The 26,400-nt window shown below is 37.8% G+C and overlaps 3 protein-coding genes and 1 long non-coding RNA gene across 6 annotated transcripts; 3 read left to right on the top strand and 1 right to left on the bottom strand.

Annotated features, from left to right (window-relative positions):
• Positions 1-2,655: 2,655 nt before the first annotated feature.
• Positions 2,656-8,286, top strand: mmp20b (matrix metallopeptidase 20b (enamelysin)). Its single transcript, XM_041994996.1, has 10 exons — positions 2,656-2,790; positions 3,234-3,472; positions 4,049-4,197; positions 4,611-4,736; positions 4,822-4,980; positions 6,426-6,585; positions 6,726-6,859; positions 7,049-7,205; positions 7,489-7,592; positions 8,013-8,286. The coding sequence occupies exons 1-10, from the start codon at positions 2,656-2,658 to the stop codon at positions 8,111-8,113; spliced, it is 1,464 nt and encodes a 487-aa protein (XP_041850930.1). The 3' UTR covers positions 8,114-8,286.
• Positions 8,287-8,602: 316 nt separating this feature from the next.
• mmp20a (matrix metallopeptidase 20a (enamelysin)) lies at positions 8,603-13,951 on the top strand. Its single transcript, XM_041994997.1, is given in 10 exon segments — positions 8,603-8,826; positions 10,446-10,702; positions 10,836-10,984; positions 11,105-11,230; positions 11,823-11,984; positions 12,086-12,200; positions 12,279-12,421; positions 12,640-12,796; positions 13,220-13,323; positions 13,698-13,951. Coding segments are annotated over 10 exon segments (1,434 nt in total). The 5' UTR covers positions 8,603-8,706; the 3' UTR covers positions 13,799-13,951.
• Positions 13,952-14,987: 1,036 nt separating this feature from the next.
• LOC121646121 lies at positions 14,988-15,890 on the bottom strand. The gene is made up of 2 exons (XR_006011567.1): positions 15,765-15,890; positions 14,988-15,076 (listed from the first exon to the last, which is right to left on the bottom strand). It is a non-coding gene; the product is annotated as an uncharacterized LOC121646121 (long non-coding RNA).
• A 2,785-nt stretch (positions 15,891-18,675) lies between these two features.
• tbrg1 (transforming growth factor beta regulator 1) lies at positions 18,676-26,342 on the top strand. Of its 3 annotated transcripts, XM_041994991.1 has the most exons (16): positions 18,676-18,937; positions 19,114-19,247; positions 19,410-19,467; positions 19,584-19,666; positions 19,851-19,887; positions 20,206-20,268; positions 20,641-20,877; positions 20,997-21,067; positions 21,308-21,549; positions 21,616-21,752; positions 21,892-22,038; positions 23,314-23,411; positions 23,616-23,726; positions 24,104-24,249; positions 25,871-25,971; positions 26,119-26,342. In XM_041994991.1, the coding sequence occupies exons 2-15, from the start codon at positions 19,129-19,131 to the stop codon at positions 25,957-25,959; spliced, it is 1,638 nt and encodes a 545-aa protein (XP_041850925.1). In that variant the 5' UTR covers positions 18,676-18,937; positions 19,114-19,128; the 3' UTR covers positions 25,960-25,971; positions 26,119-26,342. The 3 variants fall into 3 exon arrangements, with proteins under 3 accessions (XP_041850925.1, XP_041850924.1, XP_041850927.1); XM_041994990.1 differs by having other exon boundaries at positions 25,871-26,342; XM_041994993.1 differs by lacking the exon at positions 20,206-20,268 and having other exon boundaries at positions 25,871-26,342.
• The last annotated feature ends 58 nt before the right edge of the window (positions 26,343-26,400 follow it).

Genomic DNA, 26,400 nt, shown 5'->3' with positions numbered 1-26,400 from the left:
GTAGAAAAATTACAGAGTGTGAAATGAGTAAACAACTAAATTTATTAAAGGAAAAATGAACACAGACAAATTATTTGCAAGTAATTAGATTGGTCGTCCTGAAAATTAGGGTTTGAATGATGCATATCCACCCAATATATCACACTTATAATATAACACTTATAATCGTCACTAAATTGATCAACAGAAACAAAAAAAACGCGAAGGAGCATTGACGTCTTCTGTTGCGCAGGCACACTGATCTCTTGTGTCGCTGGAAGTTCGTATCATTATTGTGCATCACTTTTCATAGGATTGGTAGGATTGGCTACGAACCAGTGATGAAGATACGTTGCTTCAGTATGTGCAAAGATATGCCAAACAGTGCAGTTAGATGACGTTAATGACTGTAATGATGACAATGAAGGTGACGGTCAACATAAAATATCTCTCCAAGCTCACCCTGCCTCCATGCTCCAGGCCCTAATCCGACAAAGGTGAGTGTGCCCATTAATTAAACTAACACACCCACAGTGCCACCCACAGCTACCGGTGATGTCACTACGCATGTGCACACATACATTATATGGGAAAATAAATAACTCGACACATGGTTCCTATGCTGGGCCTTTGGGCCAGGGTCATCAAGCCCCTGACAACATAGCTACTAAAATCACCAAGGTAAGGTGGCGGCTCAGGGAGGAGATATTTTTTATTTTATTTTTTTTATTTATTTTGTTGTTTTTTTGTTTTTTTTTCTATTTACTTGTTTATTTATTTTTTCATTTGTAGTTTGTTTTTTTTGGGGGGGGGGGTATAAACATTTTTTTTCTTTGTAGATGTAGATTTGTTTTGGTAGGGGATTGCTTGTTTTTTTTGTTATTTGCCTCTAGGGATGCACCGAAATGAAAGTTCTTGGCCGACACCGAAAACCGAAAAACCAAAACACCGAAATAAATAATTATGCCAATTATTAATACCATTGCATTCATGGCTATGAATGTGTACTAACCTCATTAAAATCCAAGCATTGCAATTGTATAAATTAATATAACTGTTTCAAAGAATAAATAAATGACAAAATTATGAAAATATTTATTTAGCACATTCCAACAATGTACAATAATAAAGAAATACAAAATAAAATTAAGAATAAAATACTATTTTCTCTGTAGGACTACATATAACACAATATTAAGATTGCTACAAACATTTGGCAAATCATTAATATATAATGAAAATAAAATAGGTCAGAGTATGGAGCCTTGTGGTACTCCAACCTGACAATCAAAATATGGGGATTTGATACCGCTGACAGACACACAATGGGCTCGGTTTGACAAGTAAGATTTTATCCAGAGTTCCTGTTCTTAAATTTCTTGCAGGTTAAGACAAGAAAAAAGGAGAAAAATGCAAGTAAAAGGGACAACAGGAAGTGTTCGCACGGCACAGATTTAGGAAGTTACGTAGGCAACATGGCACTCATCAACTTCGGCCATTATGACACTTAAGCATTACCAGTTTCTCACACACATCTACAGATACTATGGTAATGGGGACTATGAAGTGTGAACTCCCCTTTTCTGTTCTGAGTTTGTGTGTTTCGTCTTGTTGCCATCCACTGGTTTAATTACCTTGGTGGTTGGAAAGGTCTCTTCCAACTTGTATCCAGGCAGCTTTGCACTCTCGCTCACCACTTCTGCTTAAATTGACCTCATTACCTCATCTGTAGTGAGACCATAAACCCCAGCAACACAAATTCTTAAAGTCTTGGAAAACATCAGCTCAAACTTCCCTGTGGAGGAATGCTGTTGGTCCCATAAAGCTCTACAATGACCAATCAACTGTAATTATAGCCTGAATTCATCACAGCACCATCCTTGCCAGTCTGGGCGTCCTGGTTGACAGACATTTTATTTTGCAAAGGCCTTTAATCCACCCCTACAATTTCATCTCCCATCCTGCGAGATCTCTCATTCAATGCTTTTACATGCATTTAAACTGGAGCAAGAATAGGTATTTAAGGTGTTATTTTGGGAGACCTTGCAGAATGCGTGGGACTGAGAAGTGCCACTCAGGTGATTGTGTTGCATCAGTCTGGAGGGTGTTGAGATTCTTTCACAGAAGAGGCAAACATGTATTCAATATCAGAGCTATGTGGTTTTTCCATGGTGTGCCAACATCAAAAAGTTTATGCCATCCACACTCAGAGTGACAGCAATAAACACATCTGGAGAGATGAATGTTGTTCTTATGCTGGTTCATGTTGTGGTCACTTATCTAGGGATTATGAGTAAATCAGCATGATGCACCATCAAGACTCCCAAGATAAATATTGTCTTTGTCTGCACTAGTAACCCCTAGTAAGACTTTTTTTTTTAATTTAATTTAAATGAGATGTAGAAGCTTAAAACTTGCACTGACTAGTGCATCCATTTAAATAATTATTTTTGCAAGTGTGTCACATGACAAAATGTCCAAATGACTTTGTTTGGATGCTGTCCTTGACTCTCTGCAAACCCCTCCCTAATTCTATAGTACTGCATGAGGCATTTCTTGGATTTGCATGTGGTATGAGTCACAATGACCATTTAAAAGGCTTTCCCATTAACCAGATCTTCCATGTACTTGAAGTACAGTAGGTCACAGCAGTTCATGCAGTGTTAAGTTTGTGAAATGCATGTCATGCTACTCTTTTGCTGGATCCTGCTCTTGTTTATGCCTGGTCCAGGTTTTACAGCACCTACATTTATTCCGGTGGAAGAGAGCACTACTTCACCAGAACCTCAGGTTGACTTGAAGCTGGCCACAGTAAGTGAAAAATTACATGAATGGTGTTGCATCTGAGCGTGAGCTGCATATGTCGGTCTGTTTGTACAACAAATTGTGCCAGTTTGAAAGTATTTCTCAAGAGGGGTTCATCATGTGTTAAGGATTCATTTTCACCTGTGTAAATGACAGGAATTACTTTTACTGCAAAGTCTTTCTTTTTAATTTTTTCTGTCTTCATCTTGATTTCCTACATGCATCTATAATTCTCTGGAACAGGCTACATGCTGCAAGTGTTTAATTCAATTTACTGTTGTAAATAATCATATGTTGTCAAAAGTGAAGGTGTAATTAACTGTTAATGCTTTGAATATGATCATTTGCATTTATTTTAAATAGATATCACCAACACAGATTTTTATAAAGACCTACTATAAATAAACTTAAATAAGTGCAAAATGTAATTGGATGTTAAATCTACCTAGGACTACCTTCAGCAGTACTACAACCTGGAAAAAGATCCTTTGGGGCGCATGGAGCGAAGCAAGTCCTCCTTTATCTCCAAAGTGAAAGACATGCAGATGTTCTTTGGGCTCAATGCAACAGGTGTGCTTGACTCTGAGACCCTGGAGGTAATGAGAAGCCCCCGATGTGGAGTAACAGATGTGGAGGAGTACCGTCACATCCAGGGGACACGCTGGAATAAGAATGTCATCACATACAGGTTCTAAATCTGTCATTTACTTTAAAAGCTGAGAAGAATCTGTTTCTCTGAAAGCTATCACCCTAAGGAAAAAAAAATCAATCTGGTTGTTCTGAATAGGCAAACCCTGCCAATCCCTGAAACACATTTTGAGCCAGCACGCAATAAAAACCTTTGGCAGGCACAGAAAGAAGCTGCTATCACTATTCATTGTGGCTAACAGATTTTCATCTTTGGTTGCCTGCCTGGGAGAGTTTGTGTGGGCTTGTTAGAGCGCCAAGTTGACCGTACATGCTTCAACTTATGTAACATTGTCCATTTCAATGCAAGCTGCATTTGAAGGATGGCACACAGAACAAAAGCATAAATAAAGAAACCCTAAAACAGCCACTGTTTTAAAATTAACATCCAATTTTCAGAGGTTTACATAATCACATTATCTAAGGTTTTAAATTCATCAGATATGAGCCAGAGGTTGCTTATACTTTTAAAAATAGTTTTACAAGTTAGTATGTTGTGTTATTACTGACTTTTAATAAATTTCTGTCTGTGTTGTCCCTGATTCAGCAACATAACATAAGCTTGTTGCTTCTGCAGCATCAGTAGATACACCAGAGATTTGCCTCGCAGCACTGTGGACTCTCTGATTGGGTTAGCCTTCAGTGTCTGGGCCAAAGCCAGCAGCCTGACATTCATCAGGTCAAACACCCACAACGCCGACATCATGGTAGAGTTTGTGACCAATGGTGAGTTTGACTTTTGTGTCACATTAAACGGTGACAGAAAAAAAGGCCCTCTCAGCAGATGTTTCAGTGTAATACGGCTATAGAATAGAACAGAATATACTTTGTCATTACACAACTATGTGCAACGAAATTAAGGTGCTCAGCCAGTAAAGTGTGCAAGAACAATGCACAAACAACACACAGTCAGGGGGAGGCTCGAGCCGCTGCAGCCATGCGTGCCATGAAATATAACAGCTCAGAAGCCTCAATAGTACTTTAAGTGTTAACTCAGGTAGCGTCATCCTGCTCTGGCTGCTGAAGAGGACAGACTCATTCAGATGAGGTGAACAGAAACCTGTAATTTCTTATTGGCATGGAAGAAGATGGTTTTCTTTGTGGTTTCTGTTTCATGTCCATCTTGGGTCATACCAAAGCACACGGTGACTTGTATCCGTTTGATGGTCCCAGTGGTACACTGGCTCACGCTTTTGGTCCAGGGATTGGCACTGGAGGAGACACACACTTTGATGATGATGAGCAATGGACAGGAGGAGAAACAGGTGCTGAACAGAATCACACTGTCGGATGTTGCACAGAAATCTGAAGTCAGAAACATCTTCCTGAATGTTCTTTTTATCTTTGCAGGTTTTAATTTGTTTGTCGTAGCAGCTCATGAGTTTGGTCACGCTTTAGGTCTCAAGCACTCCAAAAACCCAGAGTCACTGATGTATCCTACGTACAAAACCTCTTGTACTGACAACCTGCTTTCCAGAGAAGATGTAATCAATATCAATGCACTTTACAGTAAGCTGTTTTATTTGTAAACACACTACTGTACATCTAAGGTCATGTGACAAGCCTACCCTAATCCCAGTTTTAATTATCAGGAGATAAACAAAAAATTATCTGGCCCCTACTAGGTCCCCAGATTATTATACATATATATATATATATGTGTGTGTGTGTAAATACAATAAATACCCCCATAATTGCTTTCAAAGAAATCAAGAGGGTAACTGCTGCTAATCAATGCATTTGATTAACTGATCATCAGTCTACAGTTACAGAGGCAAAGATTATTCACAGGGGAAAACTTTCAAGGTCATTATCAGCCTCTTAGTTAGTATGTTAAATGTTAAAATTGATGACAGTAAAACAACAACAACAACAACAATAATCCATCCATCCATTTTCTGCTGCTTATCTGGGGTCAGGTCATGGGGGAAAGCCAGACTTCTCTCTCCCTGGCCACATTCACCAGCTCGTCCGGGGGATCCCGGGGCGTTCGCAGGTTAGCCGAGAGATGTGGCCATTCCAGCATGTCCTGAGTCTTCCCCAGGACCTCTTCCTGGTGGGACGTGCGCGGATTACCACACCAGGGAGGCGTCCAGGAGGCATCCTGACCTGATGCCAGAGCCACCTCATCTGGCTCCTCTCTATGTGGAAGGGCAGCAACTCTACTCTGAGCCCCTCACAAATCACAGAGCTTCTTACCCAATCTCTAAGTGAGAACCCGGCCACCCTGCAGAGAAAACCCATTTTCTCAACAGAAAATACTACTACTACTACTACTACTAATAATAATAATAATAATAATAATAGAAAAAGAAGAAGAAGAAACACTGAGGCTGATCTGATAGATTATTTGGAGGGTTTCCAGAAGAAAATCTCTTCTCTCCAATAAGGACGAATTAGGTTAGCAAAGGTGCAGCTAAGAATATCAGAAGACTTCTGGAATAATGTCTTTTGACAAATGGGATGGAAACAGAAGTACTCAGTTTCAATGCACAGCAAAACATTTCTATAATGTAATTTTGTTTTAAAAATTGTTAGTGTGTTTTTGAAATGTAATTGTGTTTTGCACTGTTCAGCCACCATAATAAACGAACACCTGCAAACCTGAATGAATTGAAGCAACATTGTAAAGAAAAGTGGGTCAAAATTCCTTCATAAAATGAGATGCTAACATTATCCAGAAAAAGATAATTTCAAGTTATTGCTACTAAATTTGGCTTTACAAGCCACTGAATCATTACTTATATTTTTATTTGTTGCATCAGTATTTTGTCAACATAATGACACAGTGTGATATTCCATGCATGCAGACTAGATCGTTTTCTTCATCACATCTTAATGCTTAAAACCAATTACTTTCTTTTTCACATGACTTTACATGCTTGAGTTATAATTCTGTCACTTTTTCACCCAAAGTGGACCTTGCTTTATAATCGTCTCTTGATGTGTGTCAGGTCCTCTCAGGGTTCATCCAAATTATGCTTTGAGGAGCTTACAGACCCCCTTGCTGTTGGGACAACCGTTCCCCAGACTCATGCACAACAAATGTGCTCCAGACCTCACCTTTGATGCCGTGTCAACTCTTGGGGATGCTACCTTCTTTTTCAGAGGCAGGCATGTTGAAAACTTCTCAAAAATAATTAATAGATAGAATAAAAGACTATGTGACCTATCTTCTTAGGAAGCACTTTCTCACTGTACCATAACTACATTGTACAGTCATCATTATAAAACTCGTTTTTTCACCCCACAAGTTATCTTTGGATTAAGCATAACGTACAGTCGGACATCAAAGAAGGTCCTATCACCAACTTTATGCCGAAGATTGAAACGAGTATCGATGCTGCTTTCTGGGTACCTCGCAGAGCCACTGCTTACCTCATCCATGGTAAGTATTTAACAGAATTACCTTTAAAGTACAACCTGTACCAGGTTTTAATTGTAATTGTATCATTATACTCGGGCAAAACATCAGACAGGAGGTTTTATAAGTAAGTCAATTTATGACTGATACAAATTATTGTGCTATACTTGCAACAAATAATCCATATTTTTAATGATGTATTTCCATTGATAGAATCCATATTCTGGACAGTGAAAGGTTCCCTTGTGAAAGGAAAGCCCAGAGCACTCACTCACTTTGGATTTCCACCCTGGGTCCAAGATGTTGATGCAGCAGTGCACATCAGCAAAATGGGACGCACCCTCTTCTTCATGCATGACATTTACTGGAGGTCAGACAACACAAACAAGTTGTATTTAGAAATAATCCTTCAAATATTTATGTAATTGTACTCTCTCTGCTATTCTTCACATGCCCATCATTTTGCTGATTTTTGAGAATTTGTAGTTATTTAAGTCGACTGTTTACCTCAGTGTTGCACTTCACAATTATGATGTTCTTGCCTCGGGCAGTCACAAGCAAGTATGCAAAGTGGAGACATTTAATCTCCTCATAAGGCATATACATCATGTACTGATAAGACTTTTGAACATCAATGTGCCTGTCTTTTTCAGTTACAATCAAAACCGAAGAGTCATGGATTTCGGTTACCCAAGGTACATCAGTGAGGACTTTCCCGGAGTCAACACTACAATAAATGCAGCTTTCCATAAAGAGGGTGAGGAAATATCACTTATTTATCTACAGTTTAAGTTCAGGGACACATACACTTGAAAATGTGCCACCACAAACCAGATAATGTTCATATGAATAGATTTAGTTTGTAGTGTTGTCGTGTCTGTACCTTAAGGGGCCTTTGCAAATTACTCTGTCCTTAGAATTGCAGTAGTACTAATTTAGAATTGCAGGAATGCTCCGTTTTTACAACACATATGACTCAGACTATTATTTAAACTGTATAATTTACCACTTAAAGCCTTCTGTGTTATACACTGTAATTTCAGATGCAAGTAAAAGTAGATATTTGAGTTCAGAGGACACTCATCCTCGCAGTAATCTACAGCAGCGAGATTCTTTAAGGGCACATCAAAATATGAAGTACAGATCTCTTCATAAAGATTTTTTCTTTCTTTTTTAGATTTCATCTACTTTTTTGTGGGCCCACAAGTCTACAAATTCGACTATATCCACAAGCATATTGTTGGAGTTGAAACAGCAAATTCCTGGCTTGGCTGTTGAAAATGCTGTAATATTTCCTAAAAAAGACCTTGAGCACAACATGAAGGGAAACATGCTGTATGTCTCAGTCTTAGTTGGAATTGATTAAATAAGACTCATGACTGATCCAACAACCGAATTTGGTAATACGTGTTTGTGGTCACTGAATATGGAAAATAAAATGTTCTGAGCAGTTCTTGGCTGAGCAGCTACTGTGGTTGGTGTCGTATAAATCTCTGTTATCCATCAGCATGTGGTGCAGACTATACAGACGAGGCAGAGGGTGAATTAGGTTTTCCTCACAAATACTGTAGCTGCAAGTTTTATCATGACTGAATAAAAAAAAAGAAGAAAATGAACTTTTTTTCCACCCCCACACTAGTAATTTCGCTATCATAAAGCACACATACTGTTTACAATTACAGACAGAAATCCCAGACATATGTAAATGTTTAATGGGAGGTTTTAACCACAAAACCTACAGAAAATTAGGGCAGGTAGAATCAGCTATAACTACTAGGACTGAGCACTTGAGTGCCTTGTGATTTTCCAACGACCTAAGGAATACTCCCGTATAAAGATTGTGATGCCTGGTGGAGAGGAGCATTTTAAACATGAAGTTGCTGTGGATGTGGATACCCATTTTGGGCTTTCTGATGTTTTTGGAAATCTCCTGGACTCGGCCTGTTGATGAGGAACAGCAGCTAATGCCTGCGGATGTGAAGCTGGCAGAGGTTTGTGAAGGGAAGACTGTATGATTCAATTAAAATTAAATATTCCATAAATTTTTACAAATGATATTATCACATGTTTGTGACTTCCGTTGTGCAGTTTTTACTGCGAATCCTTAATGTAACTGTGCCTTTGATTGTAATTGATTAGATTAAACTTAGAAATGGTAGCTATAATGTTATGCAGCTGTTTTTTTCCTTGTTCTTTTTATAAATGTTCAATCTAAGATCTAAACCAAAACCTCCACTTTTGTTTTAACTCATACTTCACTTGAGTGTTTAATAAATAATCCAAAGATTCAAGGGTTCATTATTGTTATTTCTTACATATTAAAAACAAATGATGGAATGAAATTTGTTACTCTGGTCCAGTACAAGCTCAATTCAAAAGTATGTATGTATGTATGTATGTATAAATAAATAAATACATAAAATCAGTATGGTTATCTAAGTTATCTAAGTGAAAATAATAAAAAAGAAATATAAGTATAAAAAGAAATAGAATATAATACGCTAAGTGGGTAATATAATGTATGAAATCTAACAGTATAAAATATAGTGCTATATTAGTGGTAGCTTACTGCAGTAAATGACAACAATATACAACAGTCTGTACCACTGAGGTAGTGTGCAAGTGTAAGTTAAAAAACATTGGGCACTTGGGAACAGTTCAGCTTATTTCTTGAAGGGTCTCAATTAACAAAAAGCTATTTTGTATGAATTTATTTTTTTTGCATGAATGCCGAACAAATTATTTCTTTTGGTTTATAGGGCATCTCTTTAAATAAGACCACCAGCTTTAACCCTACATTTAATACCCCCTGCAAAGAATTTCACTGTAAATAACAGTACAATAATGTGAGGAGATGCCAGTTATCTTGTTATGCTTGAATTGTGGTTATTTTAATGATATATAGCTATATTTCTATAAAAAAAAAAAGACAACATCAATTTAAGGTGGTTTTAGCAGTTTTTCCTGCCATTGATTTAACAAATGAAAGACAACCTCAGTTTATCGACAGAACAGCATTCTGGCAGACAGATCACCCACTGACGTTATGAGGGTAAAGATGCCAAGTTCTGTAGTTGGTATTTGCTGAAAAATGACAGGAAATTCAGCATTATCACACTGGCACAAACAGACGATACTGTTAAAATAGAAATAACTAAAATATAGCCATATCTGCTCTACTGTTATCTAAAAATGATTTATTCAGACACATTTTCCCATTAAAGCCAATGGTAAAGTGTGTCCAAACTTTTGACTGGCAGAATAAACTAAGCTAATCGGTAAAAGTTGAGAGGAAAACCAGTTTTGAGAATAACATATTGGAAAGGAACACTTCGCGCCACACAATACTTTGTATAGGCGCGAGTGATCTAACGGCAAATGGCATTGCTACAGTTTATAAAATATATAGATTCTTTATTTCTATCACTGTACTGAGTCAAGTCAACATGGAAGGTCTATTTCAGTAAAATTTTCTCTGTTAATCTGTTCTGACACGATTCATCATTCTAACCCATAAGTCAGGGCTTCACCTGAAATGAAAGTAGGTGCTTGACAGAAACACCTCAGCCATCTGAATTCTTCAGACCTAACTCTTCATACATGTCAACAGGTTTATCTCAGAAGTTTCTACAACCTGAAACTAAATGACAAAAATTACCAAGGTCGAACAAGGAGGATCCGGTCCGTGTCAGCCATGGAGGACAAGATCAGAGAAATGCAAAATTTCTTTGGTCTGAGAAAAACGGGAAAACTGGACTCTCACACTCTGGATGTGATGAGGGAGCCGAGGTGTGGTGTTCCAGATGTGGACAACTTCAGCTTTTACCCCAATAATCCGAAATGGAAGAACCACAGTATCACATACACGTGAGATCCCTTTATATAAAAATAAGCAAAAGTATTGTTATGTACAATTTTTCTGTAGATTGTCATAAAAAAAATAAAAAATAAAAAAAAGTTGATCCTGATGTCTCATGTTTCTTTTTTTACCGGGATGCAGGATTGCAAAATATACTCCAGACATGAGGAGAGAAGATGTGGAAACGTCCTTGTATTCAGCCCTGAAGATGTGGAGTGAAGCAGCTCCACTGAGGTTCATCGAAGTCAACCATGGCAAAGCTGATATTGTTTTCACCTTTGCCCGTAGAAGTAAATCCAAAAACATACCTAAAGAGATATTTATGTTTTTGATTACGTATAGTCAAAGTGTATAGAAATATCCTGACACTTTTCCATTGTATGAAGAAGTATTTCTCTTTGTTGATGTAGTGCATGGAGATTTCTTTCCCTTTGACGGACCCCGGGGTGTGCTGGCTCATGCCTTTCAGCCAGGAGAGGGGTTGGGTGGAGATGTGCACTTTGATGAGGATGAGACATGGACAGCAGGGGACCAAGGTATATCATCAAACATGCTTATGACTGTAATGCAAAATATAGATGATTTCTCCAGGAAAGGAATTTGAAACTAATAAATAAATAGTGCCAAAACCATAACTATCAAAATTTTATACACAGAAGTAGATCATTAAAAACTGCATACATATTTCTATATTTTGTGTTTATGTATGCATTCACATTTTCTACATTTACAAAACATCTCTGTATTCATACATTATTCTATTTTACTCTAATATATTGTATTATTATTATAATTATTATTTCTACATTTATTATTTTATTTCTTAACTATAATTTAAAACAAGATTGATCTCCTGAGAAAGCCTGACAGAAATAATCATTTCTGTACACATCAAACAAGCTCCCCATGTGCAGTAAATATCGAGGGTTGAGTCTACTGGGCTATGCCAACTCGGTCTGCAGGGTTGTTGCTGTGGAAATCACCCTGGTCTGGTCTGGGTGGTTGGGGAGGCCCTGCACTGTGCACACAGCCCTGGAAAAGTGCTGTATAAATAAAGTTTAATTTCATTCAGTGTTATTCTGATCACCTGTACAGTCTAATCAAGATTGTTTTATTTCTATTTTTCAGGTTACAGCTTATTTGTTGTTGCCGCTCATGAGCTTGGACACTCACTGGGTCTGACTCACTCAAAAGACCCCTCTGCTATCATGTACCCCAGTTACAAGCATCACAGCAGTACACCACAGACTCTATCAACAGATGATGTGCAGGGGATCCAAATGCTGTATGGTGAGTGGAAAAATAAATTAATAAAAGAAAAAGATGCAAAGTGTAAGAGTTTGTGACACACAAATGCTTTGTTTTGTTTGCTCTGTTTTACTATTCCTCAGGCAAACCGACCAGAAAGGTGGAAACTCAGCCAGTTGCTCCAAAAAAATGTGACCCCAGCTTTTCTTTTGATGCAGCGGCAGTGATGGAAAATTAGATTATTTTCTTTAAATCCTGGTACACTATGTTAAAAATCATAATTGTATAACAGTTAATATGTTTGAACTGCTTAAGACTCTTTTTATTTCTACCCAGGCACATGTGGATAAGAACAACAAGGTCAACTTATTGGAACCGCCTGACAGAGAGCCACATCAGCACATATTTACCCAGCATCACTTCTCCCATCGATGCTGCTTATGATATCCCTGCCAAAGGCGTGGCCTACATATTCGCTGGTAAAGTAATGGGCAGTCTACAAACAATCACTTTGGTCTTGTTAGCATGACAAGACTGGATTTCCAGGAGAACACAGGATTAGACTTAAATTACAGACTTCTGCTTTTTGAGTGTTGCAATTCTTGTAAGACACTTGTCAAGTTTGGTGGTGTTTGTGGTATGCTGCTTTTTTTTTCATTGTGTCCCAAAATGCTCTGACATAACTGTGTATTTGCAGGTCATAAGTACTGGGTGGTTCAGCAGCTTAAGACAAGAAGTCGTGCTGGCTCCATTTATGAGTATGGCTTCCCCTCCAGAGTCAGGCGGATTGATGCTGCAGTTCACGTCAGCGAATATGGAAAAACTATGTTCTTCATAAGAGAGTTTTATTACAGGTAACCTTTGCTCTCAAAGGCTGCATTATGCAATACAAAACCAATTCATCTAGGTATTTTTCTTTTATTATTATTGACTGATCATTAAAAACTTTCCATGATCTTGAAATGGTATTTTCATCTGTTTTTAGTTTAACTAATCCAATCCCAAGGCCAAAAGCAGCAATTCTCAACTTCAGGTTTTTCTTAACGGATCAAATTTAAATTAAGATATAGGTTAAAGAATATAAAATATAATTATAAAATCTGAAAAGGAGGACATTTATATCACAGGGTTGAACAGCAAACACTGTTTATAGACAGAAAAACACCTTAAGTGTGAAAAAAGAAAACAAACTTTTAACTAAATAAGCTAAATTTAGCAAATAATGTAATAGTAACATTTTTCATACCGAACATTTTTTTGAAATCATCTAACTTCAGGTATGATGAGCACAAAAAAAAGATGGACCCTGGATTTCCCAGACTGATTCAAGCAGACTGGCAAGGCCTCCCGAGAAGGATTGATGCTGCATTCAAGTTGCACGGTAAAAACCAAAATAAATCATGAAGCGGTGTAAAGTGGACCTGAGCAGAAAGATTCAAACAGAACACAACTTAAAAAGAAGTTGTAATATTTTGTTCACTGTATTTTTAGGTGGGATATGGGTGGAGTTTAGACAAAATACTATTTACCTCAGTTTCACCCTTAGTCAAGGTATAATTAGGATCACAGCGCAACTTTGTTTTTAGTATTTCACCTCATAACCATGGTCCTAGAGACAACCATTACAGTCTTTTATTAAATGTAAAGACTACATCTGTGATACAAAATTTCATAAAATACACTCTTATTGATAATGTCTTCTTTAATACCTGTGATAGTAAACATGCTATTTTTTCTATTGTTTGCATTTGACAGGAAGCATATTCTTCCTCAGTGGGACAAAATCCTTCCAATATGACTACAAACAAAAACAGGTGGTGAATATAATTGCAGGAAGTTCTTGGTTGGGATGCTGACTTCCTAAGAAATCATCCTATATGTAATTAAAAAGGTAATATCAGATATATGTGTAGCTGTTTAACTGAGATTGTTATGTATTGTTGATTTAATTCGTAAAGTTTTAAGGTTATTATGTATAACACTTAATTTTTAAAGTGAATGTTAAATGTAATCTGTTTTTATATATATTACTTGATATGTAATTGAACAGGATGCATTTTATTAAATTGAATTAAATAAAACATATTTTTTGTTCATTTATCTGAAATGATTTTGTGTAAGGTATTTGTTTAAATCTTGGCTTAAAATTTGATAAAAGTGGATGGGTGAAATAATATCCATCCATCCATTTTCAGACCCTTCGCCATTGCTGAGGCGGCATTTATGTGCATGTCATAGCAGAACAGATGAGAATTAAACTATTTTCTTAACAATGTCAAGGAAATCTGGAAGGACTTATGCATTTCTTGGCTGTTCCAACAGCAGTAAAAATATTTAAATGTGGAAAACAAATACAAAGAACATACTGCTTTAACACTGGAGATACAGACAGCTCTATGATATCCAGATAAATAACTGTAATCCAGATATCTGTGCTGCTGTCCATGGCAGCAGATACGAGATACTAAACACGGGCCACCTCAGTAATGGTGACGCTGCAAGATGGAACAACAAATAAAGAACAAAATGGCTGCTGGATTTCTCTATACCCGCTTATTTCAATACAGGGTCGCAGGGGGTTTGCTTCAATTGCCAGCAATCTTCAATTGTAAATAATCTAAACTTGTAACCTTATCGTAGATTAATTTTTAAACCTTTAACTCAATCATTTTCTCATTAATTCCAACAAAAGTAAGGAATAGTGTAAATAAATAAATAAAACCACATGAATTTAAAGATAAAAAAGATAAAGCCACAATCACAAAAAATGATTATAGGATAGGATTAAGTCCAACTTAAATTTAGCCCAGTGTGGAAATTGCAATAAATAAATAAATAAATAAAGATATTAGGATTATAATTACTATTTTGACTAAGGAGTGTTTGTAATCATGAATTAGGGAGACAACAAGTGTCCATAAGTTGTTACCACTCTCCGTCTGGCATGTCGAGTGAAGCTGAGCTAAACGCTCTACAGCCAGAAAGATTGGGTTTTGAGCTTGAGTGGCTGAAATGTACCTTTTTAAAACGGGATAAACACAGGGGCGGCAAGGCTCAGTGGGTAGAGTGGTTGTCCTGAAGCCCAAGGGTTGTTGGTTCGATCCTGGCCCGATCGAGCTCATGTCGAGGTGTCCCTGAGAAAGACACTGAACCCCTAATTGCTCTTTAAGGGTCGTGCTTAGCAGCTTCCGCCATCAGTGTGTGAATGTGTGTGTAAATGGGTGAATATGATGTACATGTAAAACCCTTTGGATAACAAGTACAGACCATTTACAATTCATCAAAAAGGACAAACATGAGCATTGTTACATGGTGGAATATATCACAGTAACTGTTTTATGCTTTCTTCCTTATTCTCATGTTGCTCAATGATACGACTGCAAACAATATTAAATTCTAATTAACTGCAGAGCCTTATGGTAACAAACTGCTAACAACTTGCACATGTGAGTGTAAGCAGGTAGCTTTACCCACATTTACCTACATTTGCTCTTCTCATCTTATAGCTGAGAATGTTTTAAACACAAAAACAGCCAAAAGCATTTACAACTTCTTTGCACTCAAACCAACTAACTCATCACTGTGATACAATGGAAAAAATCAGACCCAACACTTTTGTTTTTGCTCCCATTTTTCATGAGCTGAACTCAAGGATCTAAGACTTTTTCTATGTACACAAAAGGACTATTTCTCTCACACATTGTTCACAAATCTGTTGAAATCTTTGTTAGTGAAATTCCCCTTTGCTAAGACAATTCATCCAATCACAGGTGTGGCATATCAAGAAAACCAGTATCTGGTGTGACCATCATTTGCACACACGTTGCACAGTGCAACACATCTCCTTTGAGTAGAGTTGATTAGGTTGTTGATTGTGGAATGTTGGTCCAGTCTTCAGTGGCTGTGTGAAGTTGCAGGATATCGGCAGGAACTGGAACACACTCACAAAGATGAACAGATGAAGCCTTGTGAAGCTTTAAAGACTTCTTCTCAATTGTTTAAAATAATAGTAACAACAATGAAGCTTCAAATCCACAAAGACAGACCATACCAGTGACATCTAGTGGTCAGCTGCAGTTACAACAGCAACAAATAATTCACACAATTTAGTTTTTTCCACTTTTAATACAAAAGCCATAAATTTAAAGTCTTAAGCAGTCCTGTCTTTATTCTGAGAATCATTGTCCAATTTTGAAATTATTTCATTTTAAAATGTCAATTTACTAATAAAATGTGTTGTCCTGTCACTACTTATAACTACTTACAACATGATTGAGATTGCTGTGATGGACTGGCCGCCTGTCAGGGACGTACCTTGCCTCTCGCCTGCTAGCTGCTGGGATAGGCTCAAGCTTCCCTGCAACTCTGAATTAGACTAAGTGGTATAGAAAGCATCAGTGTTTTGGTGGTTTGACCCCACTATTATAGGATATGATCTTGGTGGACTAAACAGCCATATTTCTCAGAAACTACTTAAACATTATAACAATTTTATTTTATATCATTCATTAATTTTCTGCAACCATGTAATCTTCACAGTGGTTGCAGCTGTGAAATTAGTATAAAATATGTCAAGTTTGAAAATATAATCAGGTAGGTGCTCCTGGTGCAGAGTGATCTAATTTGTCACCACAATATCTTTATTTTAAGACCAATATTATAACTTTTCCTACAGCATGGAACGTTTATTTTGTTCATTTTAACGATGCTTAACTGAATATTCGGTAGTCAGTTTATGGGGTAATATTAATGATGAAGATGGGCTAGTGATTGAAGAAATAATGGACGTGAAGAATCTTGTGTGTCTTAATAATGGTGATGGAACTACGAGATTGAAAATGGTACACCCCAGGGTAGTATAATCAGTCCGTTAATATTTTCAGTTATGATAAATTGTGTTTTTATGGACATGGACACTTTTTGCAGATGATTGGGGAAATTTGGAAATGGGGGAGAAATGTAGAGTTTATAGTGAAAAAGTTGTAGGAGGCCATTTATAAAGCAGAAGAATGGTCCTAGAAATTGAGCTTTAAGTTTTCAAAACAATTTTATTTACAAAAAATAGAAAAAGGCCTGAACAGAAACTTAGATTATAAAACTGGGTGACTGAAAGAGTGGAGCAATTTAAGTTTTTGAGTGTATTGTTTCATGAAAAACTTACTTGGGCAGGTCATGTTCAAAAAATTGTGGGAAAATGCAAAAGAGTGCTTACTGTAATGAAGGGTTTGGTTGGAAAAGACTGGGGTGTGGACAGACAAGCTTTGAAAGCTATGTACGCTGGTATAATAAGGGCTACAGCAGATTATGGTTGTGTATGCATCCTCTGCTGACACACTTCTAAAAATCACTAGATAACATTCAGAGTCAGGCGCTACCGTTAATCTCAGGTGCAGTTAAAACAACTCCATTGGCACCATTTTAAGTTGAGGTGGAAGACATGCCATTTGAACTTAGATGACGACAGCTTACTTTAAATTATTGGGTTAATTTTAAAGGACACAATCAAGAACACTGCACACAAGCCACATTGCAACCATGTTGGGAAGTGGAGAAGAAAAGAAATAACAGCTTGGGATGGACAGTGTTGCAAAGAGCAGCTGAAACAGGAATAGGTGGAGTAAACATCAGTCCTACCGTGCCAATGTCGGTAATTCAGCCATGGATCTTCTCAGTGGAGAAGTGGACTTTACCTTACTAGAAGGGAAAAGCAGAGGCATGGGAGGGACTTGTGACTCAGGTTCTATTCAGGTATATATTGACTATTTTTATAGTTACATTAAAAATATATATACAGACACAGCCGAGAATCAATCGGGACGTGCAAGAGTAGCAGTCGTACCAAAGTTCAGAGTGCAAGTAGGCAAGAGATTAAATGATGGTTTATCAGTGTACACAGCAGAGATGTTTACCAGCCCAGTGGGTAGAGAATACAAAACATTTGAGATTACTTATCTGTTCGGACTCAACTTGATCTTTAGTCAGTATAAAGAACAGTTACTCAGAAAGCAGACCAGATGTATTAATTTAAAAATCAGCAAACACTTTACAGAATTCAAACGATGGGATGAGTAGTGGCATTTCTTTGGGTGCCAGCTCATATTGGGGTAAGAGGGAACAAATTGGCAGATATGAGGGCTAAGAAGAGGTCAAAGAAACAGAATATTGATTTGACAGTTAACTATGGTAAAATGGAAGTAAGAAGTATTATTAAACATGAAATAAAGGGTTGATGGCAGAAACAGCGGGAAGAAAAAGGAAAGGACGATGGTTTTACAGAGTACAAAGGGCAGGGGGAGAAGGGAGGAGGTTTATAAGACACAGGAAATATGATAGTATTCTATCAAGACTGAGCTTGGGACATCTTGGCTTAAGGGTATACTGTATTTGATAGGTAAACATGATACAAGTTGGTGTACATACTGCAACCAAGCAATAGAACAAGTAATAATTCACTGTAACAGAAATGAGACAGAAAGGAAGGAAATATTAACTCAGGACAATGAAAGTAACATTTGACAGGTATTTTAAGGTATGTGATTATAAGAATATATATATATATATATATATATATATATATATATATATATATATTTGTTTTTTTTTTTTTGTTTTTTTTTTTTCTGTCTGCCCTGTCCCACACTCCTTACCAGATAGTGGCGGTAATGTACATCTGTATGTTGTTTGCCAACAGTCAATAAAGTGCAGAAGAAGAAGAATATCCGGTAGTCCTCGCGGTTTTAGTGCTCGGTGCAAACATTACCAGTTAGTTTCTGTATGTATAATTTCTAAGAATACATAAACGGACGGCCAACCTTAATTCGAACCTAAAATACCACATAACGGAATTTTCTTTATTGTTTCTGGATTTACAATTGACTACTTTTCTAGTTAATGTTAACCACTGTAAAAAAAAAAATGAACACCGTAATGAAGAAAACAAAGGTTCCGCTTGACAAACAGTAAGGAACACGAACTGGATTGCTGCAGAGTTGCAGGTATTTGTCTTTCTTGCATCAAACTGAAGTGCTATTTTATTTTTTCTTTTGTTATAGGTAGTAAGCGATAATTAGGTCATACGTGTAAACTTTACGTAGGCTTCTAAGCTGTATTTACAGTCTTAGGATGACGAGCTAGCCGAGAATCGACAGTCAGTCCCTGTCTCTTTTCTCAGGAAAGAGGGTCGTCCATGGAGTCGCTCAACACGTTTGAATCTGAGATGGAGCCTGACGGGCAGGGAAGCTACTCTCTTTTTCCTGCTTTGGACAGTATTGCAAGTCTTTCTGGAACTACAGAGACTCTAGAGAGGTTATTATGTGACTTTAAAACATGTCGTTACGGTGTTCTAAAGGTTGCTGTTGACGCACTGGTTGCAAACATTAAATCTGCACTTAAGAGTAAGGCTAAGCAAAGAAGATCTCATCAGCATTTTAGTTTTATAATATGTTCTCCATTGTTTTCTAATTGTAGTGAACCTTCAAGTGAAGTTGCAGAGAAACCGAACCTCACATGGCTAGATGCTGCCCAGGTATCTCTCACATGTCCATCACACTAGGGTGTTTCAGTAACGTTTTGCACCATCTGTGCCTCAAAAATTCCTTGTTGTTTTAATCTATCTGTTTGCTGTTCTTTTCTTACATGTAGATCGTTTTGGAGGAAGCTGGGCGCCCCATGCATATAAAGGAGATTAAACAGAGAATCATCGACAGGGGACTTGTTCAATCCAAGTACAACTAAGAAATTTTTTTTTTTTTTTTTTTTTGTTTATATTTTGATATTATTGTAGCGAGTCAGAATATCTATCATTCATTCCTTGAATTCTGAATTATTATTATTATTATTTTTTGTTTTTGTTTTGTTTTTTGGTAATTGATGTTTGGATGTCTTAGTCTTATTTTCTCGTTTCAATAGTGCAAAATCAAGCCTGGAAGCTGTCATGTACCGTGAGGTAAGGGAGGTATTTGAGGCTCAGGCTAGCCTCTGTTGTTGAGTAAAACATTTCACCTCTTCCTTTTTTTCAAGTGCATCTTATACATGTGTCATCTGTATTTGTGTCTTTTGATTTATCCATGTTTTCCCATTTTAAAAACGAGGCATACATCCCTGAGCTGTGGTTGAATCATAGGGAGCTCTGTGCTTAGACGCCTTAAATTTGCTATATTCAATATTGATTGAATTGATTGATCTAATTTGACCCCCAGCTATAGGAGTAAAACTTAGTCTTTCAGCCTCATGCATTTGGCCTCAGTCTCACATTATGTTTCAGACACAAAAAGGCAGCAGGAGATTCAAGAGGATTGAAAACAGAAACGGAGTCTTTGCACTGCTGGTGAGTTACCTGGGATACTACTGCATCTTTCATCTAAAACATACAGTAAATATTTTAATAGATTCAGAAACTGACTTTATATGCCACTTTTGATTATGGAGGCTTGGATATAAACACAATATCTGTGTCCTTGAGTTTAGCTGGACCTGCAATAAGCCTTTAATAGCAGCATTTTTGCAGTGGGGATTTGATGCTCTGACTTCAGTAACTTTCATTGTTTGTCGCACAGCTCTTAAGTGGAAACCTCATTGTTGGTGTTTCATTTGGTTTATTTTTTGTCTACATCTCCACCTTCCTGAGGGCAACACAAGCATTATCTTTAGTTACTCTGAGCACATCTCTGTCTTTGTCTTCCTTTCTGCTTCATCACAGACTGATGAGGAGCGGCAGCAGGCCCTGCAGGCCTTCACTGCCCAAGCTTTCCTAAGCTCACCCCTGCAGAATGCCATGTCCAGCTCTGGCTCTGGTACTTCTGCCCCCGCCTTCCCATCTCCCACTGGTGCTTCTGAGCACAAACCCAAGATGAAGAGGGGCCAGCGAAAAAACCAGAACGAAAAGTACAGACTCAAATACCTCAGGCTGCGCAAAGCTGCTCGTACCATGATATTTGTAAGTGTACCAAGTATTAATAATAAAAAAACAACAAAAAAAAACTGTTGTTTCACACAAGGCACACATGGAACGACATCATGGCATCAACCCTGACTGTATCACGGTTTTATCTTCAGGAGAACGCAGCTCTCTGTGATGAAGTTGCCCATTTAGAAGAGAAGTTTCTGAGAGCAAAGGAGGAGCGTAGGTAAATTCTGTTCAAAATTATACTAGCTTAATAATAATAATAGTAATAATAATTAATAATATTTAATAATAATACTTTATTTGTATAGCCCTTTCCAACAACCCTTAGGTGACTGCTGTGTTTTGCAGTGTTTCAAGGCTCCTGTAGGTGTAGTTTTGTCATGGTCAAATGCCTTTTTTTCTGTACATTTTTCACTTCCATAACTGATAAATTTAATGCATTTTATTATTTTATTTTCAGATTCTTACTTAAGTCGTTGTTGCAGTACCAGTCTCTCTCAGACGGAGAAATACTGCCTACCCCCAGCTCAAGCACTCTTCCACCTGTGCCATCTGTGGCGTTAACCTCGGGTCCTGCAGGGACTTCAAGCCTCCCCACGGCCCATAATCTGACAGCATCTCTATCAACAGGAGAAGAGGGACTGCTTAAGAAACCTAAGAAGGAAAGGAAAGAACGAGGAAGGGAAAATGGAAAAGAAGAACGTAGGTATAAGGGTAAGGGGTTAGTGTGGCATGGTGTAGATAATTAGTCTGTAATTGTGCTTTTAGTTCCAAAGAAGATATCCAAGAAGAAGAAGCTGTTCGATGGATCCCGGAAGCTGGTGCAGCCCATCCCCCTGGACTCATCTGGGCGTCCCGTCTTTCCCATCGTGCTGGGAGGTTTAACTGTCTACAGTCTGGGAGAGGTCAGCAATCATGGTTTGAAAGAAATGAATATATCTTTAAAGTACATTAAATCAATCAAGCAATCCTGAAACTGAAAAATGAAAAAGCATCAAACACAAAATCCATCTTAGTCTATTCACATTTCTGACTGCTCTCCAGATCATCACAGACAGAATGTTCTTCCATGATGAGTGTGCGATCTACCCAGTTGGCTTCTGCAGCACACGTGTGTTTGCCAGCATGAAAAACCCTGAACAGCAGTGTCTCTACACCTGCCAAATTAAGGATGGCGGCACAGGTCCACAGGTACACATAAAAACCACACACAGTTGTTGCTTTCAGCAGTCATGAGAAAGTTTGTAGTCATACTTTTGTACCATAAACGTAATACAAGTACAGCCATCCCTTATTTAATACTTTCACTGAACCATATAATCTTGAAATCTTTTAAAATAGTCTTGAGTAATAGTTCTCCAGACCTTTTAAAGGTCTTTCTGTGTACTTTGGAGTTATTTATTTAATAATTGTGATTGCAGTCCCGATAGATAGATAGATAGATAGATAGATAGATAGATAGATAGATAGATAGATAGATAGATAGATAGATAGATAGATACTTTATTGATCCCTTTAACCAGAGGAATTTATTTTGTCCTTTTAAACTACCAAATAGCGAGATAAATAAATAAATCATAAACAAGGTGCCTAACTCAAGGGATGAACCATTTTTGTGTTTCCACATGACAATTTAAAGAACCCATTTTAAATTGTATCTCTAGGTACTTTTGTTAGCAGTTTGTCACAAAGACACATCATCAGTTTTCATTTCTTTAGTTGCATCTACAAAAAATCATGTGCTTTCACAATTTGACAAATATTAATTGGTGTTTTTGGACCAGCGATGATTCCCTTAGCACACAGATGTTAAACAAGTCCTTAAGGACCAATTTCCCAGAGATTTTGGATGCTTCAGTACAAATAATTAAGATTAATAGTTAATTTAACAGGCTTCTGGAAAGTATTTTATCTGAATCTAGTGTATTGAAGCAGGGAAACATCTAAAAACCTGCAGCACAGCAATAGAGTTTGACATCCCTGCCAAAGATCCAAAACCTAGCAAGGTATTCAGTTTATCCTTAAAGAGTATTTGAGGAAAATGGACAAGTGGAGGTCAAAAGAAGAAGTGTCAAGCTTAAAATTAATCTACAGAAGATGAATAAAATCTGATTAATCTGAACTGATGCATGCACTGTTTGCTGAAGCCTCATTAGAAGTGGTTTCCATGGAAGGGTGGCTGTAAAGGTCGCGTTATTATGGGAGGGAAATGGGAGAAAGTGGCAATTTCATCACAGTTCTGTTATTTATTATTATAAAATTTAAATGCAAATTATTTGCTCTTCATGGATCTAGGTGAGATTTCTAAAGACTACAGTGATGATCAAGCTCTAGTTTTTGGTATGAATGGAATTAGATCATTTGAATATTTTTTTTAATGGATCAGGATTTAATGCAAAGGAAATTGTGTTTGCTGGATGTATTATTTAAAACATTTTCAAACTCTGCCCTATCATCCATTCTCAGTTTGAGATTGTGCCAGAAGAAGATCCTCAGAACGCCATCGCGGCCTCCTCCGCCCTGATGTGCCATTCGAATCTACTTAAGGCCATCGCATCTAACAGGTAACACTGTTCATCACAAACTCCTGGACTGGATAGTCTTATCTTGAATTGGCTAACAAACTTCAGGTTTGAAGTGCCAATGTTTAGATTTATTCTAGTAAAATCTCTTTATTTTAAGGTGTAGAAATAGATCATTTCTCATATTATGTCTTGATAAGCCATTTAGCAGCTTTTTAATAATAATTGTTAATGTTTTTTGATTAGTTCCAAGTCTGTGGCACCAATCATGCCATCAGGAGCGGATTTCTTTGGCTTTTCTCATCCCACCATCCAGAATCTCATCCAGAGTTGTCCTGGAGCTCGTAAATGCAGCAAGTAAGTCCTTCCTGCTCATGATGCATGAAACATGCACTTTGAATAATTTTTTCTATTTGAAGATTGTCTTTCAAAATTTACAACTGGTGGTATAGTCTTGTTTTCACGACTTTATTATTTTTAAATGCAGTTTACACAGGGAAAACTGTTTCCAACATTTTAAAGAGTATGATGCACAGCTAGAAGTGGAAAATTTCCCTTAAAGTCAAAGACTGCCGGATAGTTTGACACTATAGCAGACACAATAAAAATATTTTTCAGCCACGCTGTAAAATGAAGTTTTTTTTTTTTTTTTTTTAATATAAACTGTGTCCTGCATTTGTAGGTCCAGCTACTGCATTCACTTGACTTCTTCATGTCTTTTCACCTGGTTTTAGCTACAGATGGATTCGTTTTGAGGTGTGTCGACACGGTGACGGCCAGATCCCTCACAGCTTATCGGAAGACGACGCCTCGGTCAATTTCGAAGCCTACCAAAGACACCAAAGCCTCGATGGGAACATCAAGACAGAACACATCACAGGTGCTGTTAGTTTTTATTTATTTTTTTTTTTTTTAATTGACTGAAATCTATCCCAATACATGCCTCACTTCTCAGTGTAGAAGTGGAGGAAATAGATTGTTCACTACTAGTTACTTCTACCAACTATAATAATTTTATCTCATTTAATTGGACCCTCTTCATATACACTGCTCAAAAAAATAAAGGGAACACTAAAATAACACATCCTAGATCTGAATGAATGAAATATTCTTATTAAACACTTTGTTCTTTACATAGTGGAATGTGCTGACAACAAAATCACACAAAAATTATCAATGGAAATCAAATTTATTAACCCATGGAGGTTTCGATTTGGGGTCACACTCAAAATTAAAGTGGAAAAACACACTACAGGATGATCCAACTTTGATGTAATGTCCTTAAAACAAGTCAAAATGAGGCTCAGTAGTGTGTGTGGCCTCCACATGCCTGTATGACCTCCCTACAACGCTTGGGCATGCTCCTGATGAGGTGGTGGATGGTCTCCTGAGGGATCTCCTCCCAGACCTGGACTAAACATCTGCCAACCCCTGGACAGTCTGTGGTGCAACGTGGCGTTGGTGGATGGAGCGAGACATGATGTCCCAGATGTGCTCAGTTGGATTCAGGTCTGGGGAACGGGTGGGCCAGTCCATAGCATTAATGCCTTCGTCTTGCAGGAACTGCTGACACACTTCAGCCACATGAGGTCTAGCATTGTCTTGCATTAGGAGGAACCCAGCACCAACCGCACCAGCATATGGACTCACAAAGAGTCTGAGGATCTCATCTCAGTACCTAATGGCAGTCAGGCTACCTCTGGCGAGCACATGGAGGGCTGTACGCCCCCCCAAAGAAATGCCACCCCACACCATTACTGACCCACTGTCAAACCGGTCATGCTGGAGGATGTTGCAGGCAGCAGAACGTTCTCCACAGCATCTCCAGACTCTGTCACGTCTGTCACATGTGCTCAGTGTGAACCTGCTTTCATCTGTGAAGAGCACAGGGCGCAAGCGGTGAAGTTACTAATCTTGGTGTTTTCTCTGGTAAATGCCAAACGTCCTGCACAGTGTTGGGCTGTAAGCACAACCCCCACCTGTGGACGTCGGGCCCTCATACCATCTTCATGGAGTCTGTTTCTGACCGTTTGAGCAGACACATGCACATTTGTGGCCTGCTGGAGGTCATTTTGCAGGGCTCTGGCAGTGCTCCTCCTGTTGCTTCTTGGACAAAGGCGGAGGTCCTGCTGCTGGGTTGTTGCCCTCCCGCAGAACCACTCCTTCATTGGGGGTGTCTTGCTAATTGCCTATAATTTCCACTTGTTATTCCATTTGCACAACAGTATGTGACATTAATTGTCAATCAGTGTTGCTTCCTAAGTGGACAGTTTTCACAGAAGTGTGATTGACTTGGTGTTACATTGTGTTGTTTGAATGTTCCTTTTATTTTTTTGAGCAGTGTACATTAGACTACAAGAAAACCATTGCACTTCATAAGAAAACTTTTTACAGTCAAGTATATTTATAAGCCCAATGAAACTGTCTGATCATCAAACCTACATTTTAACTTTTAGGTCAGACAACTCTGCTTACAGCACGGCTTATCTGTCTCTCCTCAGGTCAGACACCACAGTCTCCGAATTCCTCTCATCAGCACCACCTGACCTCGCCCACCATGAAGCCATCTACCTCTTATTTCAGCTCCTGAGATTCAGGTCTCTGAAATTAAGACCCCATCCAATCTTAATCATTGTAAATAACTATGAATACTTGCAAACTTGACAGACCATTGCTTTCCCCAGTCTTTGTTTTTCAGCTTAAAACCTCAGAAAACCAACACATTTTCTAAAAACTTATTTCCATGTTTCAGTGAACACTGAACAGCATTGCTGAGGATGTGTTAGCAGAGGTCATGCTACTTTACATGGATATCGTATGTCCTTTAGCACATCATTTGTTCTCAAGATACCAATGACGATGAATCCAACATGTTTGTTTTATTTGTGTATAAAATTTGTGCTTGATTGTAGAGATTAAACCCAAGCTTTTATGTATCATTTAATTTTACTTTGTAAATACATCATTTAACAGCTATATTCTCCACCAAATGTAATTTTTATTCATTTTTATTTAAATTATGTTTAGCCAA

The sequence above is a fragment of the Melanotaenia boesemani genome, chromosome 9 (genome assembly GCF_017639745.1).
Source record: "Melanotaenia boesemani isolate fMelBoe1 chromosome 9, fMelBoe1.pri, whole genome shotgun sequence".
NCBI lineage: Eukaryota > Metazoa > Chordata > Actinopteri > Atheriniformes > Melanotaeniidae > Melanotaenia > Melanotaenia boesemani.
Note: the sequence above shows the minus strand (reverse complement) of the source record. Positions and strands in the feature narration are given on the sequence as shown.

Coding starts and splice junctions, on each gene's coding strand:
- mmp20b (XM_041994996.1), top strand. CDS start 2,656: ATGCATGTCATGCTACTCTTTTGCTGGATCCTGCTCTTGTTTATGCCT. Junction 3,473..4,048: donor AAGAATGTCATCACATACAG/GTTCTAAATCTG, acceptor TTGCTTCTGCAG/CATCAGTAGATACACCAGAG. Junction 4,737..4,821: donor ATGGACAGGAGGAGAAACAG/GTGCTGAACAGA, acceptor TTATCTTTGCAG/GTTTTAATTTGTTTGTCGTA.
- tbrg1 (XM_041994991.1), top strand. CDS start 19,129: ATGGAGTCGCTCAACACGTTTGAATCTGAGATGGAGCCTGACGGGCAG. Junction 20,878..20,996: donor CTGCTCGTACCATGATATTT/GTAAGTGTACCA, acceptor TTTTATCTTCAG/GAGAACGCAGCTCTCTGTGA. Junction 21,550..21,615: donor GGAAAATGGAAAAGAAGAAC/GTAGGTATAAGG, acceptor TTGTGCTTTTAG/TTCCAAAGAAGATATCCAAG.